Below are 19,446 nucleotides of genomic sequence, written 5' to 3'. Positions count from 1 at the left end.
GGTGGTGGGTTTTTCAGCAGCGCTAAGAGGTCAGATATTTCAAACTACTGTGCAGGGGAAAATTGTAATAACAAGACTACTATTCTTCCCAGTTTTAAACCCCAACACTTAGGCCAAAAAGAGAGCACTGATCTCTATCAATAGGTAATTTCTGGCACAAGTGCATTAGCTTTAGGGAGGCTATCCAGTTCAACTAAAGACAGAACATAGAGCTAAATATCAATTCTCTCAGGTCGACTTAGCAAGACCATTCCAGGTCCGTTACGTCTGTTTGTATGACTAAATATATGGTTGCACTGTATACATCCTGGCGACAGGGCAAATTAATATTCCTCCATCAAGTCCCAGGCGACTCTCTGCCTCCCACTCTCTTGCAGAGCACACAAAAGAGCCAATGTAAATGTCTTGGAATTGTAAAATTGGGAAAGGGGATACCTGGATTCCATAGCACTTTAATCCCCTTGGAGAGCAACTAACCTCTTTATTTTTATGGTCTGGCTGGCATTTTGTTGGTGTTCTTACCAGGGGGTTGTTGTGTTTATCTACTTGATACTGTTAATAAATAGATTTAAACATAAAATGAAAGATGGAAATATGAATTAAGCATGTAATTCTATATAAAGTAGTACTCAGTCACTACCATTGAGAGTAACACCTTTAGCTCTTCATTTAGTACATATTTCCCTTAGGCTACTGATGCTACTAGTTCTTTGCTTCTCAGAGGCACTACTAATAATACCATACTTACCACTATTACTATCAATACTATGACTACTACTGGTAGTAGTTCTGCTGATAGTAGTACAATGGGTAGTGCTATTGATAACAAAATTACTATATGTACTACTCTGAAAAATACTATTAATTGTGCTGCAACTAAGGCCAGTAACTAGTACAAATAGCACATTATGCACCGAGGCTGCTACTATTACAGCTAGGACTTCTTTGACTGTTACTACTACCAGCACTACAACTTGCACAGCTGCAAATACTACAAGTGCTAAACATAGTGCATACACTACTATTATCGAGTCTACTGTTATTTATACTAATGATAACACCGATACTACTAATGGCCTTATTGCTATATTCAGTAGTAGCAATGTTACTATTGCTACCACTATTCCCAGGGAGCATACCACTACATTGCAATCATGCCCCCCACCCAGTCCTGAACCTTTCACCTGCAAATCATTATGTCAGGTGTTAAGTTAGTTCAATAGAATGAAAACAAGGCTACAATACCCAGACTGTGCTAGGCTATCAGACAAAAGTCTAGGACAGGAAACCCTGTTGATGGTGACCTGAAGGGAAGTGGAATCCATGCACAAAACAAGCTTCATCATGCGCTCTTTTTACTCATGTGTTTACAAAGTCTACAAAAAAGTAACTCACTGTATAGGAAACTCGGCATATAGGTTGTTAAGTGAAATGAGATTAATGTTTTATGTGTTCAACTAGTTTGAACTGAATGGGCTGACCCCAAATACTTAGAATGAACATCAGGGGATGGGCCAGTACTGATTTCTTCAAATAGATATGAATAAATACATGTTTCTACTGCCAACATCAGTATTGACAATTAAGAAGAGAAATATTTCCATTTACTGATGATCGGATTACCTTCCTTCTGTTGAGCCACAACCGGTGTTTGTGTTTCTTTGGTGTACGTTACAATTTCTTTAGGTGGGAAGTCAACTTGAGTGATTTTGGCCATTGCAAGTTTAACCTGCCCTCGTCTGCACCAAAACAGAAAGAAAAGAAGAAAACATTTTATTTTGCTCATGGTTTTGCATTTCTATTAAGCACATTTGAAAGTACACCCAAGTAAATAGTGAATTGCTGGAAAATATCTTGCATAATTCATAAGCAAGTATCAATAAAAAGCAAATTATATTTTTTACAAGTTAGTAATCTTATTTCTGAAAACAAAGACATGCATAAAGACAAATTTAACAAACCGTTTAAAAGTAGCAATACCAAAAAAAAACAATGGCTTGAGCTTTTTTACCCACATTTGGTTAGTTCACAGGCCCCCTTTCATGGGCAACCTGTGAACTTTGCATCATATGACAATGTAAAAAAAAAGCCTGCCAAGGCTTTCCATTCAGTAAAATTAGGGAAGGGACCCAGTTTAGGACTATTCCTGGCAGTGAATTAGCCAAAGACCCATGGGCGTTGGTAATGCATGGGAGATTTTGGACGAAGAGTGTATGTATATGTGTATGTGTATATATATATATATATATATATATATATATATATATATATATATATATATATATATATATATATATATATATATATATATATATATATATATATATATATATATATATATATATATATATATATATATATATATATATATATATATATATATATATATATATATATATATATATATATATATATATATATATATATATATATATATATATATATATATATATATATATATATATATATATATATATATATATATATATATATATATATATATATATATATATATATATATTATTTTTTTCACTGGAAAAAACAGGTTTCAGGGAAGTTATAGTTAGTTGGAGATTTCAGTCGTACAAAACCAGAGAACTTCGACCCTTATAGTAAGTTGAGGATACTAGAACTCGCACCCCCGCAATGCACTGCTGATGACATCACATTTTACATCACTCATGACATGGTCTGTGACATCACTCATGACATTTCCCATGTGATAATCTTATGCACCTCCTCACACCCCAATATAAACTTTGATACACCCACTCTAAAATACAGACTACCATTTTCGAAACCAAAGACACACCAATACCAGTTACTACATACCCACTCACTGATTGCTAGGTCTACACACACATCTACTTATTCACCCATACAGTCACTCATACATGTAGTCACTCATCAATACAGCACTATCATATGCACTCATACACCTATACATACACTCACACACCGCTACTCACCCATAGTTACTCACACACATAGTCATGCAAAGAATAAATCACACTCCCATTTACTCACATACACAATTATTCACACCTCGCCTCACTTATTCATAGATACTAACACATACTTACTCTCTTATACAATCACCAACACAAGCACACACTCATCCATACAGCCTCTCTCACAATCACTAACTCTCACATATAGTCATTTATATAGTCCAACACTCACATTTACTGCCTTTCACATATGGAGTTACTCACACATGTACCACTGAGACATCTAAACACTCACCAACACACCCATATACACACTCACCCACCCATACAGCCATTCACAGACGCACTCTTGAACCCATACACCCAGTGAATCACCCACTCACACATCTATGCACAAAGTCACATACCCCCCACCCAGACACTCAGGCACCCCTACAGATACTCAGACAATCAATCAATAACCCATATAGTCACTCATGTAGCTACTCACCAACCCATGCAGTCGCTTAGGCACCAACTGACACACTGATAGAAATTCACACAGTTTAGTCACTAACCCATGCATTCAGTAAGAAAAGTTTAATCACTCACTTATACAGTCAGTCATGCACCTACTAAATCATCCATACAGGCCATCATACAGCCACTCATTCTTCAATACACTTGTAGTGTGTGTGTATGTGTGTGTGTATATATATATATATATATATACACACACATATATATATACACGGCTGTATGTTATGTGCATTTTCCGCACAGTGATGAATTATATCTTCCACTATGGCGTTTGTACCTATATGTAGGTTGCATAATGTTACACTGTATGTGTTTTGTATTATGGTTTATATTTACCACTACAAAATGGAGCTCGCAGTTGATGGGAGGGTTATAGTCCTCTGTCTATGCCCACTACCGTGATGTCACCCTTACACAAATTAGATGTTGATATATATGTACCTGGGTTGTGCGTGTGGACACACACACTGAAGAAGGCAGATCGCCGAAACGCGTCTGTGGTGTAGCTTTTTCTGAGAATAAACTAACTCTGTGACGAAGAACCTCCCGAGTGCTGTTTTCATTCCTGGGGACCAGCTGGGAATTGACGAGCGATATATATATATATATATATATATATATATATATATATATATATATATATATATATAAATAAATATATAGAAATATATATATAGATATATATATATAGATATATATAGATAGATATATATAGATAGATATATATAGATAGATATATATAGATAGATATATATATATATATATAGTTTCCAATCCTGGATTCGTTTTTATACAAACAGGCGCTGACACCGTGGGATCGTGTTTCAAGGAAAAGAATGTTTTATTCCTTAAGGATGGTTTGACGCGTTTCGGCGGCAAAACCGCCTTGCTCACAACAATACAAACACAGTGACTAGGATATATATATATAAAAAAGTAAGTGATTGGGTACGTGGTGAGAGAGTGGGTTGCCATGGTAACATTCTAACACATAAACATAGAAGAGTTATGTATCGTTACCTATATTGTGACATGACAGCTCTAAGAGTCTGTCTTTTACCGATTTATCAACATGGACATTTTTTTGCATTAGAAACATATTAAATTCATATGTTGAAAATAGAATGTTGTGGCGCTATACATGTTAAGTTGCACAATGTATAGTAAAACACATAACAAACAAATAATAACATTTCCCATGGCAAGGTGTGTTTTGGGGTCGGCTTCGTAGTGCAAAGTAAGTCATACTGCAAGTTTGTTTTTGAGCAGTGTATTTCTAAACAAGAATCTTGTTAATTGAAGAATGATATGTGTTATGTTAGTTCAGACGCCCAGTGTGGTATAGGGCAATACTGTAAATGATTGTTAAAGGATACAATATTTGAATACGGCGCATAAATGCGCAGGCATTGTAACATTAGTCAGGCCTCGATTTCTATGGAAATAGCCCTGTCGGGATGAACTGACTAATGGTGGTAACCTGGTTTAGCCAATTGTTACTATTGAGGGACTAGTGCCCTTGCAAACCATATCCATTAGCATCAACCTTAATCACGTCATGGAACTGGCTGTCAGGTGGTTCTTGTCTGGTATCAGTAATGTTATTACTATAAATTGACAAAGCACTAGCCGACTACAAAGTTATATCTACACTCTCCTGTTCGTGGTAGTGAATAAAGTGAATAAAAATACATAAAGTAAGTAATGTTCTGGAGGAGTGGGTTTGTGCTCTCGAGGGACTACAATGAGCTTCAGGGCATAATTAAAGGTGCACACTAAGGGCTTTGTCTGCGTTCAAGCCATTTGGAGCCTTGGAATCAAGTAGAAGAATATATCTGGATTCCAGCCTCCTATGTGCCAGTTGTCTGTTTCCACCTTTCACGTTTTTCTTGACACTATATATCACAAAGTATTGGATCTTTTCCACTTTTCCTTCGTGATAGGTGTTAATGTGACGTGCAACAGGGTATGTTGGGTCATCATTACTGATTGCCCTTAGATGTTGAAGTATTCTTACGTGGACAGGATGTATAGTACTGCCCACGTACCTTTTGTTGCAGCTACATTGTAGAACATAGACCGCAAAGTCTGTTTTGCAAGAAAAGTTCTCCCTAATGTCTAGTGGGGTCTTCCGAAGTGGCAACTAAACTTTGTTAGTGTTAACACCATACTTGCACGCTTTGCACACTTGGTGCATTTATAGAACCCATTTGCACTTTTAAGCCATGGGTTCTTCAACGGCGCTTTGCGTGGTATGTTAGACACAATTTCGTCTTTCATCGATTTAGCCCTTCTAAAGGTTAGCTGCGGGTATTTGGCACAGATTTTTCCTATAGTGGGATCATTTTGTACTATGGGCCAGTGTCTGTAGAGAATTCTACGCAGTTTAGCGTGATAAGCGTTGTATCCTGTATTCATGCGTAGCGTCTCTGTTTTTTTGGGTTGGGAAGAGTCAGACGATGTTTTGAGTATTAAATTCTCCCTAATTTTTTTATTACATTTTAACTCAGCTTTTTCGAGTGTCTGGTTGGGGTAGCCTCTGGTGCGTAGTCTGTTAAATAATCCCCGTTTGGCTTCCGTGTAGCTCTCCTGTGTGCTGCAGTTACGTCTCATTCTGAGACATTCAGCGTAAGGGATACTATTTATCAGACTGGAGGGGTGGAAACTTGAAGCGTGCAGGATGGTGTTACCTGCAGTAGGTTTCGGAAAGGTTCTGGATTGTATCTTATTGTTGGAAATGAATAACTCCAGATCTAAGAAAGTGATAGATGTTTTGCTGGTTGTGCTGGTAAATTTAAGATTAAGTGTGTTTTGATTAAGTTGTTCCGCAAACTCAGCTGCACTTTCCTCACTCCCCTTCCATATCAGAAAAATGTCGTCTATATACCGACAGTACAGTGGGTTTGGGTTTCATGTGTTGTCATGAGTACTTGCTCCTCCCACCAGCCCATATGCAAATTAGCATAGCTGGGGGCGAAGCAAATACCAATGGCCGTCCCCTGTGTCTGTTTGTAAAGCAATTTATTAAACATAAATGTATTATTTTCCAGACACCATTCAGACATTTGTAGTAGCATTTGGGTGTGATGATAATACTCAATGTTTCTTCTCTATAGAAAATGTTTTAGAGCATTCAGCCCATCTCTGTGTCGGATACTTGTGTACAAGCTTTGTACATCTAATGTCATGAAAACATATTCGCTGTGCCAATTAACATCATATATTTTACTCAAAAAGTCTCCACTGTCTCTTGTGTATGATGGCAAGGTCCTTACAATAGGCTGCAAAAAGTGGTCAACAAACTTGCTAGTATTTACGAATAATCCGCCTATCCCTGAAATTATAGGCCTCCCCGGGGGGCAGGTGTCATTTTTATGTATCTTTGGGATCAGATACAGATGCGGAGTTACAAGATAATTGTTTTTCAAAAATTCGAATTTGAGTTTGTTAATAGTTCCTGCTGCTTTCCAGTTATACAGGCATTTGTGGTAACTGTCCTGTATATTTGCAATGTTTGTTGCACTAATTCTTGTGTAGCAGTCTCTGTCAGAAAGCTGCTGCAGTGCTTCATTATTGTACATCTCCTGTGGCCATAGGGCCACATTGCCTCCCTTGTCAGACCAGCGTACTATGATATCATTTCTATCTTTGATTTTCTTCATAACTTTTTCATATTCTATTCTTTCGTTATGTCGAGTTTTGGTGAAATTGTTGCTGCTTTCAAGGGATAGTTCTTTCAGATCTTTTATAACTCTTTTTGAGAAAATATTGATGTTGTTCTTAGGCATTAATGGGCAGAATGTAGATCTTGGTTTGAACTGTGTTTTTATAGTCCCACCTATTGTGAGTCCTGTTTGGTTTGCCGCTTCTTGTGTTTCCATGATTTGCGTCGGCTCCCCAGCATCAAGTTCTGCCATTGCCTTGATGAATTCCATGTCTGCTATATTCCAGTCGCCTTGAGAGTCAATTGCATTCTCTTCTGGATGGGAAGTGATGCTTTTATCCTTAGAATTGGAAAAATATTTGCATAGTTTTAGTTTCCTAACAAATTGATGGAGATCTATACGTGTCTGTGTATAGTCAAAGTTTGTTCTCTTGCAATAAGAGAGGCCAAGTGTCAATATTTCTTCTTCTTTTAGTGTCAAAGCCATATTAGAAAGATTAATGACTGTGTTTTTTTCTGCTTCTATTGTATCATTCATTGTCTGTTGTTTTTTGTGTAGGTTTGTTTTTTCTGTTTCTTTTGTTGTTGGTTTGAATTTGTGTTTACCCCATCTCCTGTTTTTTCGCTTTCTTGTCCTTGATACGGGGGTTTGTTTGCCCAATATTGTTGGCGTGATAGTCTTGGCCTGAGGGTTCTCAGGCGGTCCTCCCGTAAAAAAGCGAATTCTTCTACTGGTGTCGGAGCTATGCGTTATTGGCCTTGGTTTCCTGAGGTCCCTGGGTCTGATTCTGCCCCTGAGCTGACCTCTGACTCGCAGGGTACTGCATCTTCCTGCATAGTAGGTATAGGTAGTTTCCGTTTTTTTTAGTTACGGGTCTTATGCTATCAAATTTTTGGGCAAACGTGTAGATTTTCCCTTTTAAATAATCATTTCTGTCGCGTTGGAATTTCAGAGCTTTTCGGTCTTTGATTGTTTGCTCATATTTTGTGATTCTGGATTTTATTTCGATCATGCATTTATTTATTTCAACTTGGTTGGGATGTTCTTCCAACTGTTTGCTTACTGTTTCTAATTTGGCCAAAAGTTTTTCCCGGTCTGATGCAGCATATTTTATTAGGATTTCAAGCATGTTTTTTGATGATTGGGCGTTATTGTCTGCCCATTCCTGTAGCATTGCTGGATCTGGGTTGTCATACGTTGGGGCTAATAATACTCTTAGCCCTCGTGGTACTCGGCCTACCTCCAAGTATCTGAGCAGAGAGGTGTGTTCCCACCATTTGGAAATTTCCTGTTTTCGAATTTTTTCAAACTCCCCAAGTAATGTTTTGATGTCAGAGCCATCAGTCGGATGGTGGCCCGCAGCCTCTGATGTACCCAGAGTCGTACTTTGATCGACGTCACTGAAGATGCTTACTGCAGCCTCCTCACGCTCACGCACCCACTCCTCCGCCATATTCTATTTGGAAACAAGACTTTATCTTCCTTGAATCCCAATGCCGTTAAGTAATACAAAACGGACTACCTCTCCCAGCAGCCACTTGGATAGGACCCACCGGAGTACCGCTGACACACTCACAGGCTTACCTGAACACTTGAATGCCCTCCAGCATAGTCAAGGATCCGGAAGCCCGTGTCTGTGCAATCAGGCAATGCTCCTTTCGTCCTTCGATGTCGGCTTGGGGGGGCGCTTCGATTTCCTCGGTCGCAAAGGTGTTTCCACTTTGTTCTGCCAGGCAGCGAAGAGCACCAAAACGAGGAGGGTCAGCGTTGGGGGATCCGGCAAGTCCCCGTATATAGTTTCCAATCCTGGATTTCTTTTTATACAAACAGGCGCTGACACCGTGGGATCGTGTTTCAAGGAAAAGAATTCCTTATTCCTTAAGGATGGTTTGACGCGTTATATATATACCATATTTAAACTTTACAGAAACACACAGTCGCTGGATGATGTCATCAGTGATGTCATTTGAGATGTCATCAGGGATGTCACTGACCAGGTCATGAGTGATGTATTATGTGACGTCATAAGCAGTGCATTGCGGGGGCGCGAGTAATAGTTACCTAAACTAACTATAACAGCCGAAAATTCCTCTGGTTTTGAACGAGTGAAATGTCCAACTAACTAGAACGTCCCTGAAACCGGTGTTTTTTTCAGTGAATTTCTAAGGTTTTTTAAATGATAATTTCTAACTATTACTTCACTGAAACCTGTTTTTTTCCAGTGAAGTGTTAAGGTTTTTAAAATGCTCATTTCGAACTATAACATCCCTGAAACCTATGGTTTTTTCAGTGAATTCCAAAGGTTTTTTAAATGCTAATTTCTAACTATGCCTACAGAGGTAGGACATGTGCAGAAAGAGGAAGAAAGGCAAAGAAAGAAGCAAGAGGCAACAGAAACACAGAAAGACAAAGAAAAGTGCAGAGAAAGAAGCAAGAGATATGCAGAAAGAACCAACACAGGTGCAGAAAGAGGCCTTGTTGCCAAGACATCCTGTGACCCCAACATTTTGCTGACTGGTACTGGTCGTAACTGACTGACTAACTAACCAGGCCCGGAGCCTGTGCTATGCTGAAATACACTTAGAATACAGTGTAAACACCTACATACACTAAGGTACACTATGGGTTGGGGTACCCCTGTGATTGGCATGACCTCCCCTGTAAGGTCCTAGTACATAATAGGGCAGAGGGATTAAAAATACCTCTAACTCAGAGGTACAGAAGGAGGCAAGAGAAGTGCAGAAAGAAGGAACAGTGGTGCTGAAAAAGGCAAGAGAAGTACAGAAAGAAGCAAGTGAAGTGCAGAAAGAGGCAACAGAGGTACAGAAAGAGGCAACAGAGGTGCATAAAGACGCAAAATAAGTGCAGAAACAAGCAAGAGAAGTGCAGAAAGAGGCAAGAGAATTGAAGAACGACGCAAGAGCAGTGCAAAAAGAACCGACGTGCAAAAGTAGGCAAGAGGGGGCAGAAAGAGGTAGGAGAGGTGCACAAAGAGGGAAGAGAGGTACAGAAAGAGGCAGGAGGGGTGCAGAAATAAGAAAGAGAAGTGCAGAAACAGTCAAGATAATTGCTGAAAGAAGCAACAGAGGTGTAGAAAGAAGCAACAGGTGTAAAAAGAAGCAAGAGAAGTGCAGAAAGAGGCAAGTAAGGTGCAGAAAGAAGCAAGTGCAGTGCAGAAAGAACCAACAGAGATGAGGGAAGAGGGGTGAAGAGAGAGGCAAGAGGGGTGTAGAAAAAGGTTGGAGGGGTGCACAAAGAGGCAAGAGATGTACAAAAGGAGGCAAGAGAGGTACAGAAAGAGGAAGGATGGGTGCAGAAAGAAAGAAAAGAAGTGCAGAAAGAAGTAACAGAGGTGCTGAAAGAGGCACAAAGGGTGCAGAAAGAGCAAGTGAAGTGCAGAAAGAGGCAACAGAGGCACAGAAAGAAGCAACAGATGTGCAGAAAGAGGGAAGAGAGGTTCACAAAGTACAAGAAATTTGCAAAAAGAGGCTAGAGAAGTACAGAGAAAGAAACGGTCAGAAAGAAGCAACAGAACTGCAGAAAGAGGCAAGAGTGGCTCCAACTCAACACCCACATTTAGCAATAAGTAACCGGTAGGACCATTCGAGGTTTGCAAAGGGCCTTCCACCACGCTGTAACACTTGTCGCTGTCTTTTTGGGAACGTTTGAGCCGTTGGAGCTAGAAACAAGGCTTTCTTTGTACAAATCTGCAGATTAGGGAGCAGATGATGAATAATGTAGCTAATGCAGAAAATGTATAATTGTCAAAAGTCGATGCAGCCAAACAGTCACATAACTACAGTGGCCCTCCGCTTCCCTCTGACTAGGTCCACAATTGCTCCTCAGTGATTCCTTCCTTTTGTGTCTCACTGAGTTCATAGTTGAGCTTCAATGAAAATGAGGAAGACTAAACCTGAGGTTACTACTCCAAAACACAGACTACCATACCACATAATTACTCTCCATAACACATAATCCCACTCAATTCCTATACATTAAATACCACATACTTTCTATCCACATAATTTTACTGCACAACATACCACATAATTCCACTACACATAACATACATCCACTCCATTGCAAAAAACATTAGTAAAAATCTTTTGCATTTACAACGCCAATAGCTCTAATTCTCGCAAATGAGAAACCTATTACATTGCAAACACTTCTTTAACTAGTAGTCGCGTTTGCAGAGTGGTGGAGAAAGGGTGCTGGGCATCTGACTAGCGCTCAGGAATTCGCTGCGTAGGACTTACAGGAGGTACCAGGAGGGCTTCTTGGCCCCCAAAGTCCCTCAGGAGAAAATTGGACTTCATCCCCCAACCAGTAGTCTGCTAGGCGCATTTGCAGAGTGGTGGAGAAAGGGGGCAGTGCCTCCGAAGATGTCTTAGAAGATGTCTAAGCAAGCCCTCTGTGTGGGACTTACCGGAGGTAACAAGAGAGGTCGTTGGCCCCCAAGGACACTACTAGTACTTGTGTTCATATCAGTGAATACATTTTCTTTTCTCATTTCAATCACATCTTGTGAGTCATTTAAACAGTTGGGTGAGAATGGGCACGTGTTAAAAATATGGGGTAGGTTAACAAAAGGTAGTTGGAAATGTACTGTCATAGGTTTCCTCAAATGTTTTCTAATATCATGTAATTCACAAATAACTCCACAATTACTCTTGGTAGTGTGAAAGAGTTCTAGAGTCTCAGAAGTAGTAGTGAAATTATTTCGCAAATTCCATTTACAGACTTTACAAACTTGCACATCGGTATTTATATAATTTTACAGATGTGACCCCCCTTAAACGCCCACTACGAAGCCTGTATGGTGATTTACTATTGTGTAATATTTAATCACCCTAGTGTAATATAAAGTGTGATTAAGTCATACTTTAATCAAACTTCACACTTTACAAAACATTAATTTACATATGTACTTGCAGCATCTGTGCATGTAAGTTACACTAACATACAGGAAAGAGTTTTGTAAACTGGGCACTATGCCTTTATTACTGAGGTCTTTTACATCAAAAGTAAAACCAACACAATTCATCTCCCTATCACAGCAATGAATCAATCAATCAATCAGAAACTTGTAAAGCGCAAAGGATCTGCCGCCGGAGGGCGTACGTTGGATGCGCGGGACGGCGGCGAGGGCGAGGCTGGCGGAGCGGAGCTGGCCGGTGGGGGTGTGGAAGTTGAGTCTGTTGTTCAGGTAGGCTGGTCCTGTGTTGTGCAGTGCTTTGTGAGTGTGGGTGAGGAGTTTGAAGGTGACCCGTTTGTTGACGGGGAGCCAGTGCAGGTCTCTTAGGTGTGGGGAGATGAGGCTGCAGCGGGCATGGTGAGGATCAGGCGGGCTTCTCTATGGTTAATAGAGGCCCTCCTTTTGGCTAGTGACACCAGATGTTTAGGGTATTTGGCCACATTCGTTTTTTGCTCAAGAAAGTCTTTCTAGATTTCAACATATTTGAATGACACAGAACTCTAGCTACCAAAACCCATTTCAAACCCATGGCGAGGAACTGTCTTTTCATCTATGACAGCTTCCATCCAAGACATTTAAAAGATAACCTCCCATTCGGGCAATTCTTGCGTCTGAGGGGGAACTGCACTGACAAAAAAGACAATAACTCACAGGCTAAGGATTTGAGCAAAAAACTAATGTGGTGCAAATACCCTAAACATCTAGTGTCACTAGCCAAGAAGAGGGCCTCTAATAACCATAGAGAAGCTCTGCAAGAACATATCCCAAGGGGTAACACCACTGAGACTAAGAGACCAATCTGTATCACCACATTTAACTTTGCATCTGACAAAGTGACGAAAATAGTCAAAAACACTGGCGTACCCTGAATAGTGGCGGCCTTAGCATACCTACACTCATGTTCAGCCACAGGAGGGGTAAGAACCTCAAAAACTACTTCGTACACACACGCCCTAATGCAACACCAGAAGAAGAGGGGGTTGTCCGGAGACTACACCCATTACCCCAAGGACACTACCCATGTAGCAACTGTAGTGTTTGTCACCTTACCACAGGCACCAAGATAGTAAATCTCAACAACAATACTACATGGGAACTGAGGAATTTCACTAACTGCAACACGGCAGGGGTAGTGTACCTGATTACTTGCACGTGTAATCTCAACTACGTAGGGATGACAGACAGAAATGTAAGCATTAGGATAGTGGAACACCGAAGCAACATATGTTGTAAACGTGCGACAACAAGAATGACCTCCCATTTCCTAGAGAAACAACACACCCCAAATGACATGAGATGGGTGGTACTGGAACACATTAAAAACAAGGAGAATCTAGAAAAAAAGCTACATGAGGAAGAACACCGTTGGGTGTGTAAATTACGTACGGACACTTAGGACCTGAATAACGATATCCCCTGGCGACAGTTCTGCTAGCATAAGCAACACCCAATATACTCCACTGACTATCGTTTGTTGTTACAACCAAGGGGGAGCATGATCCACACCAATACATGAACAAAAATCCAGAGACAACGCTGTATCGAAGTCACCATGTAGCTGACACTATGTATTAAAAACGGCGGCTGCAATGGTGATGCATACACTCACAGTTGGATTACATCCAAGGTGTTCACTGTCTACGCTTACCAGAACACTGTGTACAAACGATTGTACTACTCTATCCCAGCACAGGATATATTATCAGACTGTAACATCTGCCAATATCTCTATATTCCTATTCATAGTGTTTTCATTCCTTACTTTAAATAATCACTTCTATACCCTGTGAATACACCCTCTTTACATATCTGTTGAGGGTTCTATTAAACACATTTGATACCTAACAAGGCTGACATCTTTTCAATATGGGCAGCAATTCTTTTAGCTTTAACAGATAAAACACCGCTCACTGCTTTAAAACTAAAGCGCAAATATTAATACCCTTAACAGTTGACACATTCTCCTTATTCTGACACGCAAATATCAATAATGCTTTTGATAGTTGCCAAATTCTTCTCATTCCTATTCTCATAACCCCCTTATTCTTTCATTTTTATTTATTAGAATTCCTGGGACAACCCGTTAGCCTTTGTAATGAACTGAAGGATAACGCAGAGCACACTCCCGTATCCCTCCAAGATGGCCGACACCATTGCCACAGCGGCAGCCATTTTGAGGAGACCCGCCCGCGGTCTAGCCTTCTAGACCTCTACACGGGTAATATTGAGATCAACAATGGTTCTGTCGGGTATTAACCTGATTGCTTCAGAGCCTGTACATATCTTTCAATCTATATTCAGACATAATTGTACTACTTCTTATGACTTCTAGACTAAATCATTAAGTGCAAATCCAAACAAGAAAGAGGATCAGTAAACGTTTTAATCATTGAATTCTTTTTTCATTCATGACTTGTTTTTCACTACGTTCTCTACTCCCTGCCGCGGCCTTGGCCCTTGACGCTGAAAAGGCCTTTGACAAGGTCTCTTGGCCGTTTCTTCGTGCTGTCTTGTATGCACATAACCTTGGTGACTCCTTCATTAATATGGTAATGTCCTTATATTCTCAACCTAGAGCTAACAGAGTTAATGGTGATACGTCGTCCTTTTTTAATCTTCGTCAGGGCACTAGACAAGGTTGTCCTTTATCTCCACTTTTGTTTTTACTATCTATTGATCCTCTTCTCAGATTGATTGAGTTACATCCAGACATTAAAGGCTTTTCTTTTGGGCCTCACTGTATTAAAACTGCTGCCTACGCAGACAATGTTCTTATTTTCTCAGACGATATCGCCTTGGCAATTCCTGCTATTTCAAATACCATTTCCCTCTTCTCAAAGGTTTCAGGCTATACCTTAAATAAAGATAAGACGGAAATGTTCCCTTTGAATGCCTATTGTTTCCCTTCACATATGGGCTCTGCGGGTTTTAAATGGCAGTCTACACATTTAAAATACTTAGGTATTTATTTCTGTTCTACCTTATTTGCCACTACTGCCTATAATGAATCCCAGACTCTTCTTAAAGTGCGTCGTCTTTTGGATACATGGTCCCGGAAACATATTTCCTGGTGGGGTCGCCTCCAGACTCTTAAAATGATGATAACACCCATTATTAATTTTGTATCATCCATGCTTCCGGTTAAGTTATCAGATTCCTTTTTTCATGAACTTGATGTTCTGACCTCTAAATTTTTGTGGAATGACAAACGTGCTACAATTGCTTACAAATTTTTGAGACAACCTTGTGATATGGGAGGTTGCAATTTTCCTGATTGGGAAAAGTACCAAACTGCCTTCTTGGCTTCTCAAGGTGCTTTGTGGTTCTCTCCTCCACCTCTTCATGTTCCCTCTTGGCTGTTAATAGAACAGGAATTAGCATCTCCTTTGTTGACTGCCTCTTTTTGCACCACATCTACTTTGCATATCCTGTTCTCTCGTTCTATAATTCTTGATACAATTGCTGCGGTCCGGAGAGTAGACAAAAAAGTGGCAATCCCATTACATAAAACTAGGTGGTCACTATTTGGCGGTATTCTAAAATTAAACTCAATATTATTCCCACTCTCATGTCCTATTGGGCGGCTAAAGGGATTTCCCTTGTTAAACATCTTTATGGTGCTAATGATGAGCCATTACTCTTTTCCACCTTGGCTCAAAAGCATCCTTTAACTAACTTAGATTTTTATACTTTTCTTAAAATTAAAGTGGCACTTGCTACGGTACATCTTCATCCTACCTCTTCTACCATTTCGCTTTTTCATATCTGGACTAAATCTGGTCACGTAGCCTCCAAAATTTATAAACAAAAATGGCTTCATCATTTTGATCATGGAGTTACGGATCATATTTCTTCAGACACTTGGCAATTGATTGGTAAACTTTCTCTTCGCAATAAAATCGCCCCATCATTAATGCAATCTAATTTTTTCTCTGTCAACCTCCTTCATTGGACGCCTGTTCGTCTACATTCGCTCAATCTCAAAGATGACAATTTATGCTGGAGCTGTGGATTATTGGTGGGCGATTTTCAGCATATGTTTTTTGAATGTTCCCTTCTTCAGCCTTTTTGGAACCTCATTCATAAACATCTCTCTATCATCTTTGGTATTGAGTTCCAACTCTCTTTTCCATTAATTTTATTGGGTCCATTGGCTGCCCCTGTTCCTCTCCCCTTAGATCCAATGGAATTACAGTTGATGGATCTCCTTTTGACTGTTGCGGTGAAAGTCATACTTATGGAATGGAAATCCTTTTCCTCTGTTTCTTATCATACTTGGTGAGCTTGGGTCTCCTTTTTGCGGTAGTGCTCACACCTCGGTTGATCAAGCTCACCTTTCTTCATCTATCTCTAGTGGGGTCTGGAAAGCTTTGGATGATTATATGGATTTGTCATCAAAAGGGTTGGTTGCTCAGTTTCCTTTTGATGTGTCTGTTTGATTGGCGTCTTGTGGTTTGCGTGTTGGGTTAGTCCGTTGGTAATCCTTCATATTCTTTTTCTTCTTCTTTCTCTTTCCTGTCTTCTGTCCCCTTCCATCTTTTCTCTTGCTCTCTCTTTCTTTCTTCTTTCTTTAGTTCTATATCCTTCCCTGCCCCCGATTATAGCAGCTGATAGTGATACTTTTGTTTATTGATTTGATATTAGCCTTTACTTAATTAGTTCCTTTGTTTATAACAGGCTACTTTTATTTAGGAATGCATTTACTATGCTTACACTTCAAGTTTAGCCTCTGATTGTTTGTTTATCTTGCCTCAATTGTATCACTTTTATTATATTATGTACCTTTTATTCTTTGTCACTTCGTTATAAAATAAAATGCTTTGAAATAAAAAAAATGACTTTTTTTTCACTGAAACCCTGTAGTTATGCATAGAAATTAATTACAATAAACGGCGCATCAATTCAAGTGAAATGTGACATATCGTGAGATATTGTGACTGAGTGACATAGTAATCAGTGATTTATATACACATAAGTGAGGGATATAGGGGAGGAGGGAATTTAAGAATTACTGGGGCCAGTCTATAGTTTAGCGGTTATTGAATCCAGCGTGCCATATTAGTTGGCTGTGATATGTTGGATTCTGTTGACTGGTCCTGTAGTGTTTTTCGTCAATACTCTACACGGGTAAAGCAGGAAGTATTTAATCGGTCTCCCAACGTCGACACGCTAAGATGTGGTCCGGTGGGGAGACGTTCAGGTGAATTATCATGAAGCTTTCTCCACTGAAGTAAGTCCTCCACAGGCATTTCACGACAGCACGGAGTCCCAGTACCGGAGGTCTCTGCCCATACTAACGAGGACTTTCCTCCCCGTTTTTTCCGCTTTCTTCATTTTACAGAAAGTACATTCAGGTAACCCTCGACCCCCGCGGTCCATGAAGCAGAGTTTTGTTTTCATAAAAGTATGTTACACTCAACAGCAAGTACCAACATTGCCCTATATGTGTGTGGTGTAAGTCACTGAGTGTGTTTTGTTTTTATATATGTGATCAGTAATTCACCAAGCGGCACGTTTTTCCAGCATGCTGTTTTCCCTACACAGGTTAGAATCACGCTCCAAGCTGGATTACTGCACGCACCATTAAGGAGCATCTCTACAGCATGGGAGCGCATTGAATTATAAATGTACCCACCTACTCTGCGAGAGAGAGGGGGCTGTTGTTCCCTAACCATGTCTACTTTTTTATTTTCACAGAAATACTACGTGATACAATTGTGATCGTATGTATACAATTAACGCATGCTTTATTAGTTGCAGCGTTTATTTATTTAAATATCTTTATTTACGTATTTAGGCTTATTAGGAGTGGCATACACAGGGCTGGTCCCTGTGCGGTCCTGACGAAGAGCGTGGGGTAAGTTTGAAACCTGTTGATCTATACACTGAATCTCTAACCCATTATAGTTAGTTTTTACTCGTATCACCACATTTTAGACATACCAATCTAGGAACAATAATAAAGTATTTTGGCCCACTAGCAAGGTATTTTTAAATAACTGTAGCCCACTCCACCACATTTTCTGCACAACACATAGTTTTCCACATAAGTGCTCCTAGGTACATTTCGCAAATCGCAGCAAGCCTCAGTTCATAGAGAGCTGGGATGGCCCCTATGATGAAGCATGTCACCGTGGGGTAACCCTGGTGAGTGAGGGGACTCAAGAAAGGCATTTCCAGATCTCACTGATCAGATGCCCTATCCTTAACCTATGACTAGGTCCTTTTACCCGACACCTCTAGTTGCATCTCAGTTTAACCAGCCATCTCACTATACTGTTAGTACAAATCCCCAAGAACTTGTTTTAATGAATATGGTCTTCCCCTTATCAGTCCTGGGAAGAGCTGGTACTAAAATTACTACCTGCACTCTGGAGAAGCTAGCCAACCTGAGGTAGGTCAATTCTTGGTCTACTGAGACAGAAGCAACACAGCTCTTAAAAACGGATGTTCACACAACCCAGGGGATTAAACTCCTGAGTCGGTCACAGACAAAATATTGTCATCATAGTGGTGTTTAGGTGAGGACTAACAGAAGTGCCCAAATCATGTCATATGTCCGTCAGGTCAGTACTGTATGCTGTGGATGAACTCTGCATGACCCATGGTACCACATGTTGATAACCTTCCAGCCTATGGCATTTTTTAGCTTTAAATATTTTTATTTGTTTATGTCAAGGTATAGGAAGAAAGAGTAAAGACACATCTTATACAAATACAGCATTAGCAAAAGGCAGTGTCATAACATAAATCATATGGCAATTTTTTTAAAACAAAGCCCACATTTGTTTTGCCACATATTCAAATTATTCTATCTTCCACTGCAGGTGCTGTGCCAAGGATAGACATGCTATCTAGACACATAACTAGTAAAAGTTGGGCCTAGTGCAATATACAAATCAGTGTGAACTAATCTTGCATGTGCCAAACTTAGAGAATTGACTCATATAGGCCTTAAAGTTCATGGAATTAAGTCACATGACAAAAGGCGAAGAAAATAAATGAGTTTAATTAAAGCTATTTGTTCCAAAAAGTATGAGGAAATAAGGTTTTCAGTATTAAGCAGCCAGAAATAATGTGCAACATGATGCAGTCTTCTCTGGTTGGCTGTAAAGTATAGACTGCTTTAAGGCACATCTAGGATATAACCAAAGTACAGAATTGGTACATGCAAGTAGGTCATACTAGGTATTAATAGTTTCACTTTTTGTTTTTAACAGATCTCTCCACAAGTTGGTGCATGTGCTTCTCACGGAGATGGAAGTGGAAAACGGTATGTTGTGATTATGATATTCATGTTTGTTAGCGTTGTCATTTGCATTCTTTCCCTCTC

The 19,446-nt window shown here is 39.8% G+C and overlaps 1 protein-coding gene across 4 annotated transcripts in view; it reads right to left on the bottom strand.

The window, feature by feature from the left end:
* The window catches only part of DYNC1I2 (dynein cytoplasmic 1 intermediate chain 2), a 476,044-nt gene that overhangs the window by 250,690 nt on the left and 205,908 nt on the right, over window positions 1-19,446 (bottom strand). For all 4 annotated transcript variants that reach the window (XM_086956121.1, XM_086956122.1, XM_086956123.1 and 1 more), the window contains one exon: window positions 1,624-1,739. In XM_086956121.1, the coding sequence (XP_086812247.1) occupies window positions 1,624-1,739 (116 nt within the window). The remainder of the gene's footprint in view (window positions 1-1,623; window positions 1,740-19,446) is intronic.

The sequence above is a fragment of the Lissotriton vulgaris genome, chromosome 2_1 (assembly GCF_964263255.1).
Source record: "Lissotriton vulgaris chromosome 2_1, aLisVul1.2, whole genome shotgun sequence".
In the NCBI taxonomy this organism is placed as follows: domain Eukaryota; kingdom Metazoa; phylum Chordata; class Amphibia; order Caudata; family Salamandridae; genus Lissotriton; species Lissotriton vulgaris.
This window is presented reverse-complemented; position numbering and strand designations above follow the sequence as displayed.